The 22,225-nt window shown below is 40.4% G+C and overlaps 1 protein-coding gene across 9 annotated transcripts in view; it reads left to right on the top strand.

Annotated features, from left to right (window-relative positions):
* PRKD1 (protein kinase D1) overlaps nt 1-22,225 on the top strand; it is a 183,635-nt gene that overhangs the window by 89,384 nt on the left and 72,026 nt on the right. For 6 of the 9 annotated variants that reach the window (XM_061611548.1, XM_061611551.1, XM_061611550.1 and 3 more), the window contains one exon: nt 15,163-15,301. The exons of 2 other annotated variants lie outside the window; for them this stretch is intronic. In XM_061611548.1, coding sequence (XP_061467532.1) covers nt 15,163-15,301 — 139 coding nt within the window. The remainder of the gene's footprint in view (nt 1-15,162; nt 15,302-22,225) is intronic. One more of the 9 variants, XM_061611549.1, reaches the window with a different exon arrangement.

Genomic DNA, 22,225 nt, shown 5'->3' with positions numbered 1-22,225 from the left:
ACCACTAACTTAGATGGCCTAAAAAGGGATTAGACAGATGCACAGGAGATAGGCCTACCAGTGGGTTTTAGCTATGAAAGCTGAATGGGGACTTGCCAGTTCAGAGGCAGCATACCATTGAATATCACTTCAGAAGGGCTTCCTGGGAAGCATGCAGCTGACCACTGTTGGAAATGGGATTTTGTAGTAGCTAGATCTTCTGGTCTGACCCTGCAGTGCTGCATTTATTTATTTTTTGAACTAGCAGTGGGGATTTTTTTCTTCTTCTGTTGAGGCTTTCCTTTGGTGACAATCTATTGGCAGTTGCATGCTTTTGGTGGGTGAAGACAAAAGTGTTCTGGATTAACTAATCAGGAATAAAGCTCATCTTGCTACAGTTTTCACCATAGCTACCTCAAATTAGGATTCAAAGTCTACTCAGAAGTAAGAGCCAGTGGGTTTAATGAAATTACTCTCAAATAGACAGATAGAGGAAGGCAATGGTAAACCACCTCTGAATATCTCTTACCACGAAAACCCTATGAACAGAGTAGCCAAAATGCTACATGAGATAGTGCTGGAAGATGAGACCACCACCCCCAGGTCAGAAGGCACTCACTGAGCTACTGGGGAAGAACAAAGGACAAGTACGAGTAGTGCTGTGACTAATGACACAGCTGGGTCAGAGCCAAAAGGAAGCCCAGAGGCTGATGTGCACAGATGCAAAAGGAGAGTCCGGAGTTGTACGACGCACACAATAGGAACATGGAATGTGACAAGCGTGAACCAGGGAAAGTTAGAAATTGTGAAGCAAGAAATGGAACGTATCGACATTAAAATACTTGGTGTGTGTGAATTAAAATGGACGGGAATGGGACATTTTCAATCAGGCAACCACAAAATATTTTATGCATGAAATGAGAAATTAAGAAGAAATGGGGTTGCTTTAATAGTGAGAAGTGATGTAGCAAAAGCAATTAGGAGCTATAAGACAAGGTCTGAGTGAGTGATATCAATGAGATTAAACGGGAAACCTATTAACATAACCACCATCCAAGTCTACATTCCAATGGCAAACGCAGAAGAAGAGGAATTGGAGGGATTTTACGCAGAAGTACAGGAAGAAATTGATCACACACCAAAACAAGATGTTCTGATAATCATGGGGGACTGGAATGCAAAAGTAGGGAACACAGAAGAACTAGGAATCATGGGGAAATGGGGCTTAGGAGACAGAAATGAAGCAGGAGAAAGACTTGTTGAATTCTGTGAAGCCAATTATTTGTTTCTTGCGAACACTTTTTTTGAGGAACCAAAAAGATGACTGTAAACGTGGACATCACCAAATGGTCAATATAGGAATCAAATTGATTATATAATTGGAAACAGAAGATGGAGAAGTTCCATACTTTCTGCAAAAACAAGACCAGGAGCAGACTGCGGTACAGATCATGAACTGGTCATATTGAAAAGCTAAAGTAGAACAACAAAGCAATCCTATTGCCAAAATACAATTTAAATAACATTCCAGAAGAATATAAAGACCAAATAAGGAACAGGTTTGACGCTTTAAACTTAGTTGACAGAGAACCAGAACTATGGAGTGAAGTCAGGGACATTATCAGGGAAGAATGCAAAAAGACAATATCTCTAGTTAAAAAGAGATAAAGACCTCAATGGATGACTGAAGAAACTCTTAAAATGGTTAAAGAGAGAAGGAAAGCAAAAGCAAAAAGAGATAGAAATACAGTCAGAACCCTAAATGCAACAATACAGCGACTAGTACGCAGGAACAAAGAGAACTATTGCAATAGTTATTGTATAGAAATAGAAGAGGACAACAAGAAGGGAAGAACAAGAGCCCTATTCCAAAATATTAGAGAAATGAGAGGGAAGTTTAAACCAAGAGTAGGGATGATGAATAATCAGCAGGGGAACACACTGACTGACTGAGATGAAATAAAAGAAAGATGGAAGCAATACACTGAAGAACTCTATAAAAGAGATGCCAGGATGACAGACTCATTCGTGGATGATGAAGTATGATGAAGAACCAGAAATTCTAGAATGTGAGGTGAAATCTGCTCTTAAAATACTTGGATGAAACAAATCACCAGGAACAGATGGCATACCAACTGTCATGGCCCCGTCAGAGGACTCCTCAGATGAGGACGACTCGGGAGTAACAGCAGCAGACCCAGGAGCAGCAGACTCAGAAGAAGACACGGAGGAGCCTCCTGAGAATCCAGCTCCTTCTGCCCCTCAGCTGCAGAGCACCCCAGGGACAGCAGAGGCCCTGCAGCCAGACACAGACAGTGAACAGGATACTCCCCCCTCACCTGCAGAACGTAGACAGCAGAAGGTCAGGCAGAAGAGAGGCAGGCCTGTCTCCTTAAGGCCCAAACGCTGAGGGCTCACACCTGCTGTCAACCCTGCTCTTTATAAGGCACACCTTGGCTGCAGCTTGTTGCTGACTGCAACGTCAGGCGTGGCTTGTGTGTTCCTAGTTTCCTGGCACCCTCTTTTGGACTGACCCCTTGGCACTTGATCCCGGACCTCTACTGACCTCGCTTCTGGACTCCTGACTCGGCAAGTACGCTTCGGACAAGCCTGGCCCTTATCAGCTCCCCTCCTCCTAGACCTGGCAGATTTATGGCCAGACTGCCGGCTAAGGACTTTGCTTCCCTGCCAACCACCCAGGAATTTCCAGCCCCCCACCGGCACTGCTGACACAGTGTAGAGCTGACACCAACAGAGTTGCTACAAGCTACTGAGACTGAATCTGTCCAAATTTTGACAAAAATTTGTCAAGAAATATGGAAAACTGAACAATGGCCCACAGACTAGAAGCATTCAATATACATCCCAATTCCAAAAAAAGGGGATCCCAGGGAATGCAGTAATTATTGAACTATTGCCTTAATATCTCATGCAAGTAAAGTAATGCTCAAGATTCTACAACAAAGGCTCTTACCATATATGGAGTGAGAAATGCCAGACGTCCAAGCTGGATTTGGAAAGGGAAGAGGAATCAGAGATCATATTGAAAACGTACGTTGGATAATGGAACGGACCAAGAGATTTCAGAAGAAAATCACCCTGTGCTTTAGAGATTACAGCAAAGTCTTTGACTGTGTAGAATATGAAAAACTATGGAATGATTTAAAAGAAATGGGGGTGCCACAGCATCTGATTGTCCTTATGTGCAACCTATACGCTGGAGAGGAGGCTACTGTAAGGACAGAATATGGAGAAACCGATTGGTTCCCCATCGGAAAGGGTGTGAGACAGGGGTGTATTTTGCCACCCTATTTATTTAATATATACGCAGAACATATCATACGGAAAGTGGGATTGGCCACGATGAAGGAGGTGTGAAAATTGGAGGGAGAAATATTGATAATTTAAGATACTCAATCGATACCATACTCTTAGCAGAAAACAGTAATGATTTAAAACTAATGCTGATGAAAGTTAAAGAGGAAAGCACAAGAGCAGGACTATAGCTGAACATCAAAAAGACTAAAGTAATGACAACAGAAGATTTATGTAACTTTAAAGTTGTCAATGAGGACATTGAACTTGTCAAAGATTATCAATACCTTGCCACAGTCATTAACCAAAATGGAGACCATAGTCAAGAAATCAGAAGAAGGCTAGGACTGGGGAGGGCAGTTGTGAGAGAACTAGAAAAGGTCCTCAAATGCAAAGATGTATCACTGAACACCAAAGTCAGGATCATTCAGACCACGGTATTCCCGATCTCTGTGTATGGATGTGAAAGTTGGACAGTGATAAAAGTTGAGTAGAGAAAAAATCAATTCATTTGAAATGTGGTGTTGGAGGAGAGCTTTGCGGATACCATGGACTGCAAAAAAGACAAATAACCACACCACACTGGCTCTCTCGTTTTGAGGTATGTATCTGTACAAATCAATTCAGGACTAGCCAGTCTGCTCTGTTGAGATTTGTAGCTGCTTCAACCCAATTTAGACAGGAATTAGCCGTACTTGTTTTGTTATTTGTCATTTGTAGAGATCAAGTGTGCAGGCCTAGTTGCCACATTAACCCTTGCATTAACACTTCATACATGTTTTTATGAACTAAATGCTATGTATGAACTGAATGCTACTGTGTTTTATAAGATGGATGAATACATAGCAAAGAATTTATGCAGTAGGAGGCGGAAGATCTAACCTGAAGAAGCAAGAAGTGTGGTGTAGTGGTTAAGGTGTTGGACTACGACCAGGGAGACCAGGGTTCGAATCCCCACACAGCCATGAAGCTCACTGGGTGACCTTGGGCCAGTCACTGCCTCTCAGCCTCAGAGGAAGGCAATGGTAAACCCCCTCTGAATCCTGCTTACCATGAAAACCCTATTCATAGGGTCGCCATAAGTTGGGATCGAACTGAAGGCATTTCCATTTAATAAAAATTACTAGCATTTTAAGTTGCACTAAACCAGAGTGACTTTGCGAAAAATAATAATAATGGATATGGGCATGGCTGTCCTCTGAGGCTAATTGCCATTCCCTATGCAGCCCTCTTAGCTTTGAAGAGGAGCTCCTCCTCTTAGTTTACTTTGGGGGAGAGAAATTGGGCTCTGAGGAGTTTCCTCTCCTTTGAAACCATCTCCACCCTGCAACAGTTTACCTGTGAACGGGCAGACCCATTGGCAATGTTGAAAATTCCTTTTAAGGATAAACTGGGATTAGAAACTTCAGAGGTGTGTGTTGTAATTTCTTCCTGTAGTCCCTAGGCTGAACCTTCAGCCCAAACTGAGTTATGGTCATGTTTGCATTCTGCTCTCAGGTGCAAAGTTTTGCACGTAGGATGAGATGAGCATGTATCTTCAGCTCCCTACCTCTTTTGGAAGGAGGCAGGAGTTTGTTTCAACAAACCAGGATTTTCCTTTGTTCCTTGAGTATTTCTTCTAGGGGTATGCACAGGTCTCAATATGTGCCTTTTATCTGTATCAATGCATCTCTACAAAATCTGTATCTGAGTCACTCTGTGCTCTTTCTGCTTTGATCTGTTTTTTGAAGTTCTGAACAGCTTTTTCTAAAATGAAGCTCTGTATTTCTCCCATTCAGTATGAGGAATCTGAAAATGGCCATAACTTTTTTCCCTTTTAGTCAAAGTAGATGAAAAGCATAGGACAGCAATATGAGGCTCTGGACCCCAATCTGATCTGGGGGATTTACTGACATTGTGCTTTGACTCAAGTGGGAGGGAGACCACCAAATCACCCTGATTAATCTTGGAATTTGACCCAGACATGGAGCTAATGCACACCCCTAGTTTCTACCATTGGTAAATACTCCTATCTAGGCTGTTGTTCTTGCATTTGAATGGCCAGCACATCTGCATGTGATTTGTACACTTCACTAATATAAGAAAGATTTTTATATGTGACAGTACAAACTAGCCTGATGCATTCATGGTCTGGAGTTAAACATTAATATTTGGAACTACTAATGACTACTCAGGTAGGGGCAGGCAAACTGAGTTCAGCCTTAGAAAGTCCACCGAAGTCCAGCTCATATAATCTTTATAAGCTTTCCAGCCAACACCCTCTCTCTGACATTGTGTTCTTTCTTTAAATATGGTGTCTAGTATGCAGAGGGCCCTTACTGCCAGTTTACAATTTAGATTTTAAAAGTATGAGAAAAAGGAAGGGAGGGGAAAACTTTGTACTAGCTGGATAAGACTAAAGGGAAACAAATGGTACCCCCCCCAATATGAGAATCAAAACAGATAATCAGCAACAAGGGGGAAATGCAAGAGAAAAAGAGGAGTCCTCAATAAAGGAGGGCAAAGAGGAGACCTGCTAAATTTCTAAAGGGGAAGAGTTCTATTCATCATGGGCTGAGAGAGTGTGAAAGCAGATAGATGAGAAAAATAGCAGAAGGGAGTGGACATTCAGAAAGAAATTTAGCATTTGATACATAGTGAGAGACCAAACAGAGAGGAAGCAACAAAGATGAATAAGAGGAAGGGTCAAGTAATAGTTTAAACTTATTATAGGCCAATGGAAGAAGACAGTGAAGAGTAACATGTAGTGGTGTGACATCTGGTTAAAGCATTCAACAAATATTATGCAAACAGAAGTGTTTTCAGAGCAGATAATAGATGTCCAGTGCAATATTACAGATATCTACTCAGAACTAATGCTGCGGTCCTAACCCCAATTAGGGAGTAAGCCCCTTTGAATTTAGGTGGACTTACTCCTGAGTAGACAAGGTTAAGATTGTAGTCTTAGTCTCATTAAATGTAGTTTAATGGGATTTACTCCCAGATAAATGTGTATAGATTGTAGGCTTAAACTGAAAAACAGAAAAACTGGTTAAGTAAAATACTACAGTAATCTTTGTGGGATGGAATGAACGTCTGAATAAGGGTGTTTATACAATCAATAGATAAGAGGATTTCTTTATGGGCTCCTGCAGGGAGGAAGGACGGGATATAAATAAAATGATAACTAAATAAATAAAATACTTTGGAAATATGTAGTCACAACTTGTAGAAAAATGAGGTAACATCCAAACTCTCAACTTGCAGTAATTAATGAAGAATGAGGTTTCATACTGGATAAAAAAAACAAATGTGAAATGGAAAGTTTAGGGAGCAGTACAATAGAATTTATTATATATGGGGTTTGAGACAATAATCTGATATCCAAGCAAAAATGGCTATAAAGACAATTGGAAATATTAGTAAGAGCAAAGGGGGAGAGAAGGAGGGCACAGAAAGATAGAGCTGGGCTTCATCTATGTAAGGATAACATTGCAAGTAAAAAGAGGACATCAGATTGGAGGAATTTAAAGTGTGTGAAATGAAGAAGTGAACATAGAGAGACTCCAAAATAAGGGGGGGGGGAACTAAGAGGAAAGCAAGCTAGTAAGATAATTAATAGAAAGTTGAAATTAGAAAGTTGAGTGGAATCAATGGAATATAAAGTTAAGTAGGAAATGAAAAAGAGATGCAGAAAGACTGAGAGCAACATCACTGACTAGCTGAAGTAACAGATATAAGAAATGGAATATATCATAAGAAGTAGCAAAATCCAAGAACATGAAGATAAACTGTAGTAGAGGCATAAGCAATACTCAGGCCAGTGAGTGATGGATTCTCCTCCCTGAGTTGGTCATTTTTGGCCAAATGGGGTAGGATGTGGGGAATAAAGCTTTGTCAACTTTCCCGGCCTCACTGCCTAGAGCTATAAGCATCCAAACAGTTGCCCATATACAGTGACTGCTGGAATATATTGGGGGGGAGGAAGGGAGCTGCTAAGAACAAACCCGTTTGTAAAAATGAAATCAGACATTTTCAGAAATCAAATCGGTGTACAGAATATCATGGACAACATCAATGTAGTTTCTAGGGCTATCCATAGACACCTCCCCTCCCAATCTGATTTGTGACTTCAATTTGTAAATCCTGATTGGGTCTGATCTGGTCTGGGCAGATTCAGACCCCTTCTGACCTAAGCCACATCTGGATCCAGATCATAATCCAGATATTACAAATATGCAGAAATCCCATTCACTTGCAGTATAAAACCAAAATGGCCATAGTGCTTTTTTTTTTTTTTTGCATAGGGACATGATATTTGGGGACATGGTGGCCCCTTTAGAGGTGATTAACCCTGACAAACCTCAAGTGGATAGCTCCAGGGGATTTCATGCTAGTCACCTTTAAAGTTAGCTTTTTCTAAAAAAAAAAAAATTGGAAAGAAGACTGAGTGCTCATGCCAATTCTCGTGCTCCTGTATTTCCCCCTTTGTTTAGACATGGGTAGGTAGCATCAGGCAGGCGTGGGCTGGCAGCACCATGGAGATAATATACACATAGGAATATGAACATTGGGAACATAGTAGCCCCTACAGATGGGATTATGCCTACCAAATGGGCAGCTCTAGGGGTTTTCAGGCTATCCATCTATAGCATTTGCTTTTTCTAAGAAAGATTTTTTTAAAAGACCCTGTCAGATAGGGGTGGATTGCCAACAGCAGTAGTGAGGGAGGGAAAAATAAAAAGATTATTTAATATTAATAATATTCAGTGTGGCTACTAGCAATTGGAAATAGTAATTCTGAATGCTGGCTAATATGCCTAAAAGGTTTGGCTGGCTAGGTTTAATAATAATTCTTAGCAATGAGGAAGTAATAAAAAAAACAGTCAGACAATGATTTTTTTAAACTGGCATTGATTGGGAAAAATAGAAAACAAACACAAGCTGAACAACTACCACCCACCAAACACTTTCTGAGACAAAATTTATAAAAGTTTTCTTCATTTGTAAGGCTTCAGCCTTTCCAAGCACTGTGATTGGAGGGTGTTGGGTGGGGTGATAACTTTCTAGCCTTCCTTCCCCTTTCCCCACCCTGACATTCTCCTTATATAGTGTTGTAACTAATAATTGCTACATTTCAGAGATATTCTGTCTAGCTTCATTGGAGACTGTTTTGAGTTATAGTTCTGTAGAGATTTGTGCCAGTGTTCTGGTGCACACCCCTAATAGTACCTCTTTCAATTTTGAAGAACAAGGACTTCTGAGAATTGTAGTGCATCCCTGTGCTTCTATCAGCATAGAAAGCCTTATATGGACAACTACACTTTTATTACTTTTTTAATATAAGAAAAGCTTGTCGGTGGCTATTTTGGCTAGACTGCCAGTATTTTCCTTGGTGATCTTCCAAATAGTGAGTAAGTTTGCTTACCTGAAGTGTTTGGAAAAGCTGACATTGTATTAGGAATAATGTTTATTTTAGGGAAACGGCTTTTCCTAAGTGCTTGGAGCAATTTAGGATCTTGGCAGGTATTATTGAAGGAAGAATGGGGATCGAACTGGAGCAGAACAGACGCTTTCTTTTCGTCATTATTTTGCAACAAGATCTAAGAAGGAAGATAAAGTTCTTCTCTTACTAATATTTTTTGGCTATTTTTTTTTTTTACTGGCTACAGGAGATCACGACTACCCTGTGCCTTTTTTGTGATGTGTATAAAATGTGAAAGTTACTATTGAATTTGATTTGTACATCTGTTTGTGTATGTGTGTGTAAATCAACCTATGTTCATGTTGAAAATTTTACTTCTATCAGTTTCAACTCTTTGATGTATATGTGAAAAATCTCATATTACTGAAAGTTGTATCATAATGCAGGAAATTGCAATTTGTATACTATGAATGCCTTTGCTTACAAACATCAAGAGGAAGAGCAATTGTTAGTCTGCTGCTGCAGAAACAGAGGGTTGGAACTAGAGCCATGAGCAAGGTTCCACTTATGGAACAGGATGCCCTTGATTCCCATGTACAGAAAAAGGAGAGGTGGTATTTATTTATTTATTACATTTATATCCCACCTTTCCTCCAACGTAGGTTAGGCTGAGAGACAGGTTAGGCACAGTAAACAATTCCAGCTTTATTTTATCTTAATGATTTATTTATTAGATTTATATCCTGCCCTTCCTCCTAGTAGGAGGCTTTTTAATTTTTTAATTGTTTTAATTTTTTTGCAAACATAGCATATTATACATTTTATATTTCAAATAATTTTTGAACAGACATTTTTAAAAAGTGCATATGCATTTATGATGCCATTACAATGTGTTATACTTTTCTAATTATAGGGAGTCAAACAAGTTTAAATTTTCCTGGGCGTAAAGAAGTAAACTGCTGTCTTCAACAGCCCAGGAAAAGGTTTTTTTAACCTAACCTTACTTTAGGCCCATCCATTCCTAAAACCCATTCCAATCCTTTACATAGCCCCTTTTATTTTATAGCCCCTTTTATTTTTGCTATTGCTCAGTCTAGTTTGTGGTGTTAGTTATTGTGTAAGTCGCTTCCTTTCACCCCATACCCCTTTCCAGATCTAGTTGAATTTGATTTAGTTTCAGTGTTATTTGTAAGTGTATGTGTGTCTGTAAGTATTAGTATTTTCACATGTTTCAGTAAAGTGACATCCACATCAGGAATGGAGCAAGCGTGTGCTGCTGAAGGCAGTTTTTGGAAGGGGTTAGAGGCAAATGTGACAACATCAGTTCTATCCTCAAATCAACTTTAAAGATGCCTAGCACAAAAACCTTCATGCCCATTTATCTGAAATTTTGCCTCAGAAGGGGTTAAAATGCCTGCAAATTTCAAAAAACGTTGCTTGTTACGTTTGTTCTTCTTGTCAGTGAGAAAACTCATGCAAGGCTTTGGAAAAAGAACTGAAGCAAGGTTCCACTTTGGATACGAACCAAAGTAACGCAGTACCTAAAGAAATTATTTATTTATTTATTACATTTATATACCGCCCAATAGCCGAAGCTCTCTAGGCGGTTTACAGCAATTAAAAACAATAAAAACAAATATACAAATTTTAAAATACAAAAAAAAATTAAAAACACAATTTTTAAAAAATTTAAAAAATGTAAAAACACATGCTAAAATGCCTGGGAGAAGAGAAAAATCTTGACCTGGTGCCGAAAAGATAACAGTGTTGGTGCCAGGTGCACCTTGTCAAAGAGATCATTCCATAATTTGGGGGCCACCACTGAGAAGGTCCTCTCCCTTGGTGCCAGACTCCCAGCTTCCCTCCGAGTAGGGCCTTAGATGTTGAGTGTAGTGTACGGGTGGGTTCATGTCTGAAGAGGTGTTCCATCGGGTATTGTGGTCCTAAGCCGTGTAAGCTTTATAGGTTAAAACTAGCACCTTCAATTGAGCTTGAAAACATACAGGCAGCCAATGCAAGCGGGCCAGAATTGGTTTTATATGTTCGAACCCTCTGGTCCCTGTTACCAATTTGGCCACTGCATTTTGCACAAGCTGCAGCTTCCAAACCGTCTTCAACGGTAGCCCCATGTAGAGCGTGTGATGTTCCTATATATTAGTATATATATGGTAACTGCTGGTTGTTTAGAGTATACATGGTAAGTAGTGAAAGAGGAGGGGGAGTGAATGGGCAATAGAATGCTTGATGATTGGCTGAATGTTTAAAATGGCTGACAGTATAAATGAAAGGATGACAGGTAAATCTGGGGGAATGTGAGGTGGTGAATTGTGGAATCTGGGGGGAGAAGAGAAAGAGTGGATTGCTTGGTGGGGTTTGAGAGAGTTGTTTGCCAGGAGAGCGTGGAGAAGGAGGGAGGTGGAGTTCGGATTAGTATTGAGTAAAAACATATGCTTATGTGCCTTAAGAAGAAATCTTGTTAATCTTGTTAGCTTTGTTATCTTTAATAAATACTTAATTTGGTTTACCAAAGGCCTGATCCTTGGCTGGGGTTTCACAGACCAGAAGGGAGGGTAAGGTAATGACCAAGGCTGAAGGGGAACTGTAACAAATGGTGGCAGCGGTGAAGAGAGTAACAATACCAGTATTCAGAGTCTCTGGGAATACTAGTATTGGGACGTTACTGGTGGTTGCCTAGCAGGGGGATCTGTTGAGATCTGTGCTAGAGCGGGGAGAGAAATCATAAGAGAGAGCGGTCCGGACTGGTGGAGTCCCTGGTGGTGCCTAGAGACAGGCAGTAGCCACGCGCAGGTAGGAACCTGACAGGGAGAGCCAGGGAAGGACGCCTCACAGAGCGCATTGCAGGAATCTAGCTTAGAGGTTACCAGAGCATGGACAACTGAAGCCAGGTTATCCCTGTCCAGATAGGAGTATAGCTGGGCCACCAACTGAAGTTGGTAGAAGGCACTCCATGCCACCGAGGCTACCTGAGCCTCAAGTGACAGAGATGGTTCTAGGAGAACCCCCAAGCTATGAACCTGCTCCTTCAGGGGGAGTGCAACCCCATCCAGGACAGGTTGGACATCCGCCATCCAGTCAGTAGAACCACCCACTAGCAGCATCTCAGTCTTGTCTGGATTGAGCCTCAGTTTATTAGCCCTCATCCAGTCCATTGTCGCAGCCAGGCACTGGTTCAGCACATTGACAGCCTCACCTGAAGAAGATGGAAAGGGGAAATAGAGCTGCGTGTCATCAGCATACTGATGTCAACGCACTCCAAAGCTCCAGATGACTGCACCCAACCGTTTCATGCAGACGTTGAACAGCATGGGGGACATAACTGACCCCTGTGGAACCCTATACTGGAGAGTCCAGGGTGCCGAGCAATGTTCCCCAAGCACCACCTCCTGGAGCCGACCCGCCAAGTAGGAGCGGAACCACCGCCATGCAGTCCCTTCCACTCCCGACTCAGCCAGTCTTCCCAAAAGGATACCATGGTCGATGGTATCGAAAGCCACTGAGAGATCAAGGAGAATCAACAGAGTCACACTCGCCCTGTCTCTCTCCCGACAGAGGTCATCATATAGGGCGACCAAGGCTGTTTCCTTGCCAAAACCAGGCCTGAAACCCAACTGAAATGGATCCAGATAATCGGTCTCATCCAAGAGTGTCTGGAGCTGGCCTGCCACCACTCGTTCAAGGACCTCGCTCAGGAATGGAACATAGTTATTAAGATTTTCTGGGTCCAGGGAGTGGTCTCACTACCGCCTCTTTCAGGCAGCCAAGGACCACCCCCTCTCGCAGAGAGGCATTAATCACTTCCCTGGCCCAGCCGGCTGTTCCATCCCTGCTAGCTTTTATTAGCCAAGAAGGGCAAAGATCCAGCACAGAAGTGGTTGCACGAACCTGTCCAAGCACCTTGTCAACATCCTCAGGCTGTACCAACTGAAAGTCATCCAAGGAATCGGGACAAGGCTGTGCTCTGGATACCCCACTTGATTCACCTGCCATAACACTGGAGTCTAAGTCCTGGTGGTTGCTAAAGATTTTATCCTGGAAGTGCCTAGCAAATTCATTACAGCGGGCCTCAGATGGTTCTACCATGTCCTTGGGGCCAGCGTGTAATAGCTTCCGGACAATTCGAGCTCCACTGGGCGGCAAATTGATGATTTTATAGTGGCAGCAAAATATTGTTTTTTTGCTGCCCTCACTGCCCCTAAATACAGCTTATCATAGGCACTTACCAGTGTGTAACTGCATTCACCAGGAGTTCGTCTCCATCTGCATTCAAGCCGTCTCCTATATTGTTTCATCACTCTCAGCTCTGGGGTATACCATGGAGCCGTACAAGCTCTACACAGGAGAGGGCGCTCAGGAGGAATCACGTCAACCGCCCTGGTCATTTCTGTATTCCACAGTTCAACCAGGGCTTCAACAAGAGCGCCAGCCCTATCAGCCAGACAACTCCCCAGAGGCCTTTGGAAACCATCCAGAACCATTAGTCTCTGAGGGCAGACCAACTTAATAGGTCTTCCACCCTTGCAGAGGGGAAAAGCCTCTGTAAGTCTAAACTTCAGTGAGCAGTGATCTGTCCATGACAGAGGGACTGATGTAAGGCCCCCCACATTCAGATCATCATCTCCATGAAATCCTGAGCCGCCCTGGATAAGGTGGCCTCGGCATGGATGTTGACATGCCCCAGAACCTACAGTCTGGGGGATCTCAACAGTACACCCAAGACCACCTCCGTCAGCTCAGCTAGGGAGTCTGTAGGGCAGCAGGGTGGGCGGTACACCAACAGAATCCCCAGTCTGTCCTGCTGACCCAACATAAGGTGCAAACATTCCAGACTAGTAGCCAAATGGACAGGGTGCTTGCAGAGGGAGATGGGACTTCTATAGACCACAGCAACCCCCCCTCCCCGACCCTCAGGTCTACCCTGATGCTGAACCAGGTACCCTGGCGGACATAGCTGGGAGAGACTGACTCCCCCTGCTCACCAACCCAGGTCTCAGTTATACATGCCAGATCAGCTGCCTCATCCACAATTAAATCATGAATGAGGGAGATCTTATCATGTTCTGATCTGGCATTTAGGAGCAGCATCTGGAGGTCTGAGATCTGGCTGATAGGGCAACCAACAAACTTGCCGGTGTGAGGAGGACCGTAACAAGGCACAGTCGTTAACTGCCTGGGCCGCGTTCCTCTTACCTGGCAAGTCCTCCTCACAATGCCATATCTCCCTCTACCCATCACTACACTAATTGGGACCCCCTCAAGTCTCCCCACTTGGCTCTGAGTCCTCTCTCCCAGGCACACAACTCAACACCTGCCAGTCCCACAAAAAGCCAGGAAATCTACAAAGCAGGAGCCACCTCAGCCAGCCAGCCAGTTTATGTATCCCCTCCAAGGAAGGGACAGGTGGACGAAATCAGCAACAGCTGGCTTAGTACCTGGGGGCCTGGTCCTGCAAAGTGTGGCAACCTGCAGCACAGAAGTCCAACAGGGAGAGGGCGGTGGTGGTAGCCAAGTAGCAGCAGCAGTAGTAAGCAAGCAGGCAGGCAGACAGCCGCAGCAGATGGTTCTCCCTCTTCCCTGGGCAATGGTAGTTCCCTTCTTCCTGCAGCCACTGGGTCTAGTTCCAAACCTTTTTCCCCCATAGCCCTAATAAATATAATAAATTAAAAATAAATAAACCAACATGTATTGTTGTATTTATGTAAAGCTTAAATACAATTTTTTAAAAGAAGTCAATGTTTTCAGAATCGCTATATTGCAGTTGCAGTTTCCAATCAGAAAATAAATAAGTGATTGCGTCTATATTCTTTCAGATCTGAGGTTGTTATCCATATTAATTTTGTGCTGGCAACATCCTTGATATTTACAGATGTTCATGCACTTTTATATTATAGTCCTGTAGTATGGAGGGAAACAGCAGGACTACAAAAGTAGACTTTGTGAGCTCTTATGGTTATACTTCGAGCATGGAAGAATAAATACCCACCATCTATTATGCAATGGACTGAAGACCTCACTGCCCTGGCTACATTTGAACATAATTCATATAGATGTCAGGTTCGAGTGAATACAGGCTTATATTGACTTGCATGCTTAACTTAAGATGCATGTACTGATGGTTATTGTATCCGTAATGTAAACTGATGGTGGTTTATTGTTGTTGTTAGTTGTATTCAAGTGTTACTATGTTTTCTTTTTTATATTTTTGTACCTTCAGTATTTTTATTTTATAATTATTATTATTATTTTCTTTTTCTTTCCTATCATTTGCAAATTAAACACACACACACACACACACTACAGTCTTGCATAAAGGGCTCCTGGTATCGTGATTTGAATTTTTCTTCTCATAAATGTGTTTACCTCTTTTTGTATTGATTCAATCTAGCCAAAGAATCCTTGAATGTTATTTACAACTAAAATAAATTCTCAATATTATCCATTTTCAGTTTCCTGAATGTGGCTTCTATGGAATGTATGATAAAATTCTACTTTTTCGGCATGACCCTACCACTGAAAATATTCTCCAGCTGGTGAAGTCAGCTACTGATATCCAAGAAGGTGACCTAGTTGAAGTTGTCTTATCGGGTAAAATTCATATTTTCATGCTTTTTTGTTTCATAATTGCTAACTTCACTTTGAGAATTGGAAACAGTCAAAGTTGATTTGGGAATAGTTATGGCCACCAGACCTGTCTCATGACCCTATCAGCAGTTTGTTTCTGTTTGGGAACATAAGGACAAAAACTCCTGCTGGATCAGGGAGTGTGACGAGAGCAACTCCTATTTGGTTCTCTTTGCATACCTAAGGGGAGACAGAGAGAGGGTTCTCCAGCTAGCTAAGCTGCCTATCCTTACCTGTGTTCCTCTACCCGTCTTCCTTCTGTTGTAACTTGATATTCTCAGGGAGCTGACCTCACTTCCATACACTCCTTCCTCCTTTTTTCTCAGACCAGCTGAGGGAGAGCAGGCATCTTTGTCTTTGTTGTAACCCGCCGTATGAGTGGGGCCCTACTGTATATAAGATAACATTTCCATAGAGTTTGAAGGAACTCTGCCAGACACCACAGGACAGCTGTTGTGATGCTGTACAGTAGCCTGTCATAACTACATTTTGAAGGTATGAATGGAACCACTGAAGCTAGCCAAATTTGGCCTGCAGTCCAGAAATTCCCCACCCCTGCACTGGAGATCTGTAAAGCAACACTCTAGAACTACAGAATAAAATATCAAATTCACTTGTATCACATCCTGTTCATTGGCTTACATCACAATCAATGGGACTAACTGACTGGAAATGATTACAGCTTTAAAAACTTAGATTTAAGTAAAGCATAAATCTTTAAATTATTAAAACATATGGTAGGAAATAGTACTTCATGAGATGATCAAAATGCTGAATTTGTAACTATTAACTGTTTAGATTGAGGTAGCCAACGTTGTGCTTCCAGATGTTTTGGACTACTTCCACGTGGGTAATGCTAGTTGGGGTTTATGGGAGTTGAAATCAAACAACATGTAGAGGGCATCATGTTGTTTACCCCTGTTTTAGAAGCTAATTTCAAATTGGAAAGTAGAAATTATAGAATATATGCCTACTAGATTACAGAAGCAGACAGAAACCTAGTTCCAATTCAGTGCAATGCAGTTCTCATGTGCCTGGATTAGGCTGTTTATTTCTATGTGTCACCCATAGTACCCCAAGACATAGTGGTTTCTGATGGTTTTTTAAATGAATTTAATTGGCATGAACCCAGTAGCTTCTCTTCATAGAAAATACAAAAACACTCTTCGAAATGGGTGCAATGTAGTTGCAAGACAGTTTTTACAAAATCTGATAAGATAAAGAAAAATGCAGGGCCATTTGTCAAGTACTAAATGTGGAGTCACCTATGATTAGAGTTCTAAGAGCACTGACTGCCTGTTTAGCTTTTGCTGTTAGCTGGACTAAGTCCTCTGCCTGTGTTGTTCCTTTTCTCCCTCTGTTATCCCCTTTATTGAAATTTAAACTGCAAGCTCCTCAGGGCAGGGATCTGCCCTTTTGCTTATGCCAGCTCTGTAACATGCCATGTACAATGATGATGGTATATAATTAAATAAATTACAAATATTTTATCCTGCGACATGGGGAGAAAAACAAATAATAAGAATCAAAATGAGAAAGAAAAGTTAATTTTATTTTAAATGTTCACTTTTTTAATGTAAAGATTACCTTTTTCTTTTGCTTCCAAATATCCATTTATATGTAAATTATATATCTTAAATCTGAAAGATCGGATATGGATCTTTTAAGGAGAAAAAGGATGCATAATATAAATAGTCAAAAATATATTTTTACTGAAGTTGGGTTGGAGGTCATTTGTTTCCTCACACATTTCGGATCTTTGTTCAGAAAAAGAACAGTGCATCAAAAATAATGTTCTCTAGATCTGAACTAGCATTCATTTTGAGGTGATCTGTCTTTGGCATGTAAAATTACAGGGTTGTTATGTAATGAAAAATTAAAAAAGCTTGGAGGAGTTTTCACAAGTTTGTTATATGAGACATGAATAGATTAAAACATATTCAAAAAAAATAGGTTGACATTGTGCCTGCAAGGCAAATTCAAAGCATAATTGCATAAAAAGAAATGAAAAGTATTATAGTATGGGTTTACCTAAAATATTAAATTTTATATGAAGACTGATACAACTCAAGAAAATAAGATTGTCAAACATTTGTTCTTGAAGGCACTTGGAAACCATTGCATATTGTCATTATAATCAGAGAGAAAATGAGTTTTTTTATATACATCTTTCTTTTTCTTTGGATGGGAAACTAGTCAGATGTTATTTCACTTTTGCACAGAATTTCAAGAGCTTTTTTTTATCTAGTGATGACAAATGTAATTGAGTTTTCTTTCACTTCTTTCCTATGTCTGAGTGCCACATTGGATTGCATGAAAGAACATTTCCCTAATACCTGCCTTGATGGTAGGCTGAAATTATGAATTGTTCGAGGTGTAGCCACCTAATGAGCAAACTTGATTTATGGTTAGAGAATGTGAAATGGAAAATAATATTCAGTGTCCTTTCAGAGTTAGCAAGAGTTGTCCTTATTGGTTGTTTCTGTGAACCAAGCTAGTATGATATGCAATTTGCAGGCAATGTATGATCCTATATGTAAAAAATCATAGTTCCATCTTTCTAGACCCGCTCCCTCATACTGATTATTTTTATTGCAATGTGGGGCTCTCAGTTTTGCAGTTTCATGGCATCTAAAAGTAATGAAACTATTCATTTTTTAAAAAAATGGTTCTGTACATTCCTAGGAATGTAGTAGTAATTATTACATTGAAGGAAAATGTGAAATTAAACACCAAAATTCACATTTTGACTCTAATGAGGGAAGATTTTGCCTTTTTTTGCAAGATATATCCTGATACCTTTTTTTAAAAAAAAAACCATTTTGAATTATAGTAAATCCTTTCTTGTGTCAAACTTCTATGAGTCATACTTGTGTCAAGCAAGTATGAGTCGTTATGAAAACAGATGGTAGGTAATTAGGTGATGTAATTTTGTTTTGTGGTAAAAAAATGTTTGAAAAGAGATAGTTTTATAGAAAATCGAAAACATTGCATCATAAGTTAAAAGAAAATTTTTGGTGTCTTTCTGGAGTACCATAAAAAATGATGCAACCATTTTGTCTTCATCCAACTTAAATTTCTTAACATATATCTGATTTTGTAATGGTTGTGGCACTTTTAGAGTTCTTGACATTTCATGAAGCATAACAAGAATAAGGAAGGTATGGCAGTCACTATATATAGACAATTCCATGCAATTAAAATGTATAATTTCTATAAGCAAATGGAATTGTAACAGCTGTTAAATGACCATCTCCTAGATATGATTGCTTGCTAATAATATTTGTAAGTTGATGTTTGTAAAGTGTGCCATGATGGTTGGTATCAGGATAACCAATACCAATGTTCTGCCAATGTGTGGGCCAAAGAGAAATGCACTATATAGAGACAATACCTACCTGCTTGCTTTGGGAAAACTGATGATTCTCCATATTTCTGGTCCATATTTTTAAGATGTATCACAAATTATACATTATTCTTATAAAGTTTAATGAAATACTTCTTAAAGAGTTTTCTAAGAGTTATTGATATATTTAGGAGTATGTAGACTCACGTGGTAACCTCCAGATGTTGTTGGACTCCAGTTCCCGTCATCCCCAGCCAACAAGGTCAAAGGTCAGGGATGATAGGAGCTGTAGTACACCATCTTATGGGGGGGCAGGGGAGGCGCTATGTTGGCAGTCCCTGACTTACAGTGGTATAGTTTGGGAACATACAACTCAGTATGTCGTGACATTTGCTTTTTTCATGCCCTTGGAAGAGAACAATGGACTAGGAAATGAGCAAATGGAGAGAGAAACAAGAATAAATATGGTGGGTGTATTATGTTTTGCGAGTTTGTATAGGAAATGATTTTAATCCAGCTTGAGAGTGACTAAATAAATGAGGAAGGGATAATACATTTAATGTTTTGTAGTCAATTTTGTGAAACTTGTACAAAGGAAAATTAAGATAACTTGAATGTAAATAAACTGAGTAAAACAGAGTGAATGATGAGTCATAGGTAATCACTTTTAAGTTCCACTGATTTCAATAAAAGATATTTCTGCTATTGACATGAATGGGTCATAAAAGTGCTTTACTTCCAATGTAATCCTACAATGGCAATCAGAAGCAAATCCCATTGTTCAACGGGGCTTACTTCTAGATATGTAGGTATAATATAGGATTGTGGATTCCGCTAATGCGAAAGCGTATCTTCAGATGTAATGGAAATTATTTTTGAATGTTTATATTGGAATATACTTCTAATTCAAAATCTTCTGCAGATACCTTTAACTCATAGCTTGCAAAGGGGTTTGAAAACCACATTTCTATTAAAACAACATTCAGCTTAAAATATCAAAGTATAAGTCACATTAGCAAACTATATATGCCTCGTTTCCATGTGTGAATGACCTTCGTGTGATTCTTCTGGGCTGTCCTTAGATGCTGAGGTCAAGTGGAGGCATGCATTAGGTGAACTAGTACTTCATGGACATATTTCTACTGCAATTTCTCTCATTGTGCTTTTGCATTTTGGAGCCAGTGTGATACTAGAAATTGCAGTAAGAGTGTATTTATTCTGAAATATTGAATCATATAATACATTTCCACTTGACAATTCCTGTACTCCTGGAAGAAACTGTGTTGGTACCATTCATGTCTGTGAGGAAGAAGAAAAATTGCAAATTTAGGTTTATAAACACCAGTGGTGCTGAATTTCTAGAAGGCAAGTTGGCTGTTAACTAGGGTTGCCAGGTCAGAAGCATCCCAAAACCTGAGATTTTAGGGGCGGGCCCGAGTGATGTCATGGGGTGGGCCTGAGTGATGTCACGGACTGGGCCCAAGTGATGTCATTAAGCATGATACATTAAGCATCAATCACAGTTGCTTGGAGCGTACAATTAAAAAAAAATCTGATTGGAAATTAAGCTTAGCTAAAAGCTAAAAGATGGAGCCTGGGTAGGGAACATTTAATCTAGCCTATTTGCTTTTGGCAAGAAGGGTTTAAGTGCCTTCAGGCCAGGCCAGTCACCAGAAGGTCACTGTAGGAAGAAAGGAGCCTGGTGTTGTGGAGATGTTAGATGGGAGCATTCAGGAGTAAAGATGGATGCCCCTGAAGGCTGCAATTCTAAACACACATACTAAGGGACTAAGCCCCCATAGAACTCAACAGGACTTACTGTATATTCCGGCGTATAAGATGACTTTTTAACCCTGGAAAATCTTCTCCAAAGTCGGGGGTCGTCTTATACGCCGGGTGTCGTCTTATTAGGGTTGCCATATTGCCTGGATAGCCGGGTTTTACCCGGATTCTAAGCATGCCACCCGGTGCCCAGCTAGCCCCTTAGGTGGCCCCGATTCTCGGCTTTCATTTAAAAAAAAATTAAGTTTCTAGGTGGTGCGGTTCTCGAGATATATATAAAAACATCAGGCACCCCCCCGGTTAAATCTTTTTTTAAACTACTGTATAGCACTTCGTAGCTTTAACCCCACCCGTTCAGGATTTCAGCCAATCAGTGAAGTGTTTGTTTGGTGGCAGTGTCTGCAAAACTTCATTGCGAGGCCAGAAAATGGTGGTTTCCCCTCCTGTTTATCTGAAAATCTCATAAATTGGGTGGGTATATACATTTCAGTTTTTCCCCCTGTTGTGTGTAGGAGTCAGATCCTGGGCAGTGTTTTGAAAACCTTCCCAATAGTTGCTTTTGGGGGTAAAAACAGTGCTAATCCCATATGTCCAGAGTAAATCCTATTGAATTCAGTAGGAATTACTTTTGAGTAGACATGATTATGAATGTGCTGAAAATCAATGGGAGTTTGGAGTGAATGTAAAAAAGAATTGTGTTTGTGTTCTCTTTCTGCCCCCCCCAGTCCTATTTTAAAGCAAGTAGGCAGGGCTTACTTAGGTATTGCAGTTTTTCTTCTGTAGGAAACTAATACTGATTTTTAAAAAACTAATACTGATTTTTCTGCAATGACCAATTGGTTTGACAATAAACTATTATATGGGCTGTATGTATTTATACATCTGCAGTGTGTGCGTGTGTGTATGGAGTCTTTCCAACACCCCTGTGAGGTAGGGTTGGAAACCAAGGCAGCTCACAACAAGAAATAAAGCCATTTAAAATCCAATAACCATAAAAACAAGTATAAACAGTTGCAAAACAGTGTAAAGTGGCATGATTCGGAATTTTGGGTTGTGTGAATGAAGTTGCTTATCACTTGAGGTTGCATTTCTGTCCCTGTTTGAGTAAGCCCCATTGAATACGCTGGGACTTGCTTCTGAATAAATAAATTTAGGATTGCACTATAAATATCTTTACAGTTTGTGTAAATAATAAATATATTTGATAGTTATGCTTATATAAATATTTCTTCATTTATCATATTTTTGGTTAGGAATCCTGACTGGTTGTGAGATGCTTAGTTTTTTGCCTTATAGGAATCTTGTTGTGGTTGGTATGGTATTACATTTAGGAAAGTGTTACTGCCTTCTGTATTTTTTTTTCCTATTTGCATTTCACTTATCTTTAACCTCACTCCGTTACAGCCATAGAAGCAACAGCAGCATATGCAAGATAATTAACTCCCATTAGTGATAAGAACAAGAATTTATAATTATTATTTCAATTAAAACAAGAGGCTTATCAATACTTTGAAGAGGACCAGATATTTATTTTCTTTCTGAGCCCAGGACTGGGTCTTTCATGATGCCCGGTGTGTGTGTGTGTGTGGGGGGGAGCAGGAGAGTAGTCGATAAGACAGACATCCTGGCATTGATAATCGAATTAGCAAGGTATGTGTGGGGTTGTTGTACACTTCCAGGCTCAGTTTCATTTTGAGTATGGAGGTGGAACCTGTGTAGATGTGGTTATCAAAGGGAGAAGAAATTTTGAGTTAAGCAAA

The sequence above is a fragment of the Rhineura floridana genome, chromosome 2 (assembly GCF_030035675.1).
Source record: "Rhineura floridana isolate rRhiFlo1 chromosome 2, rRhiFlo1.hap2, whole genome shotgun sequence".
Lineage (NCBI taxonomy): Eukaryota > Metazoa > Chordata > Lepidosauria > Squamata > Rhineuridae > Rhineura > Rhineura floridana.
The sequence above is the reverse complement of the archived record's forward strand: the minus strand, read 5'-3'. Positions and strand labels throughout refer to the sequence as shown.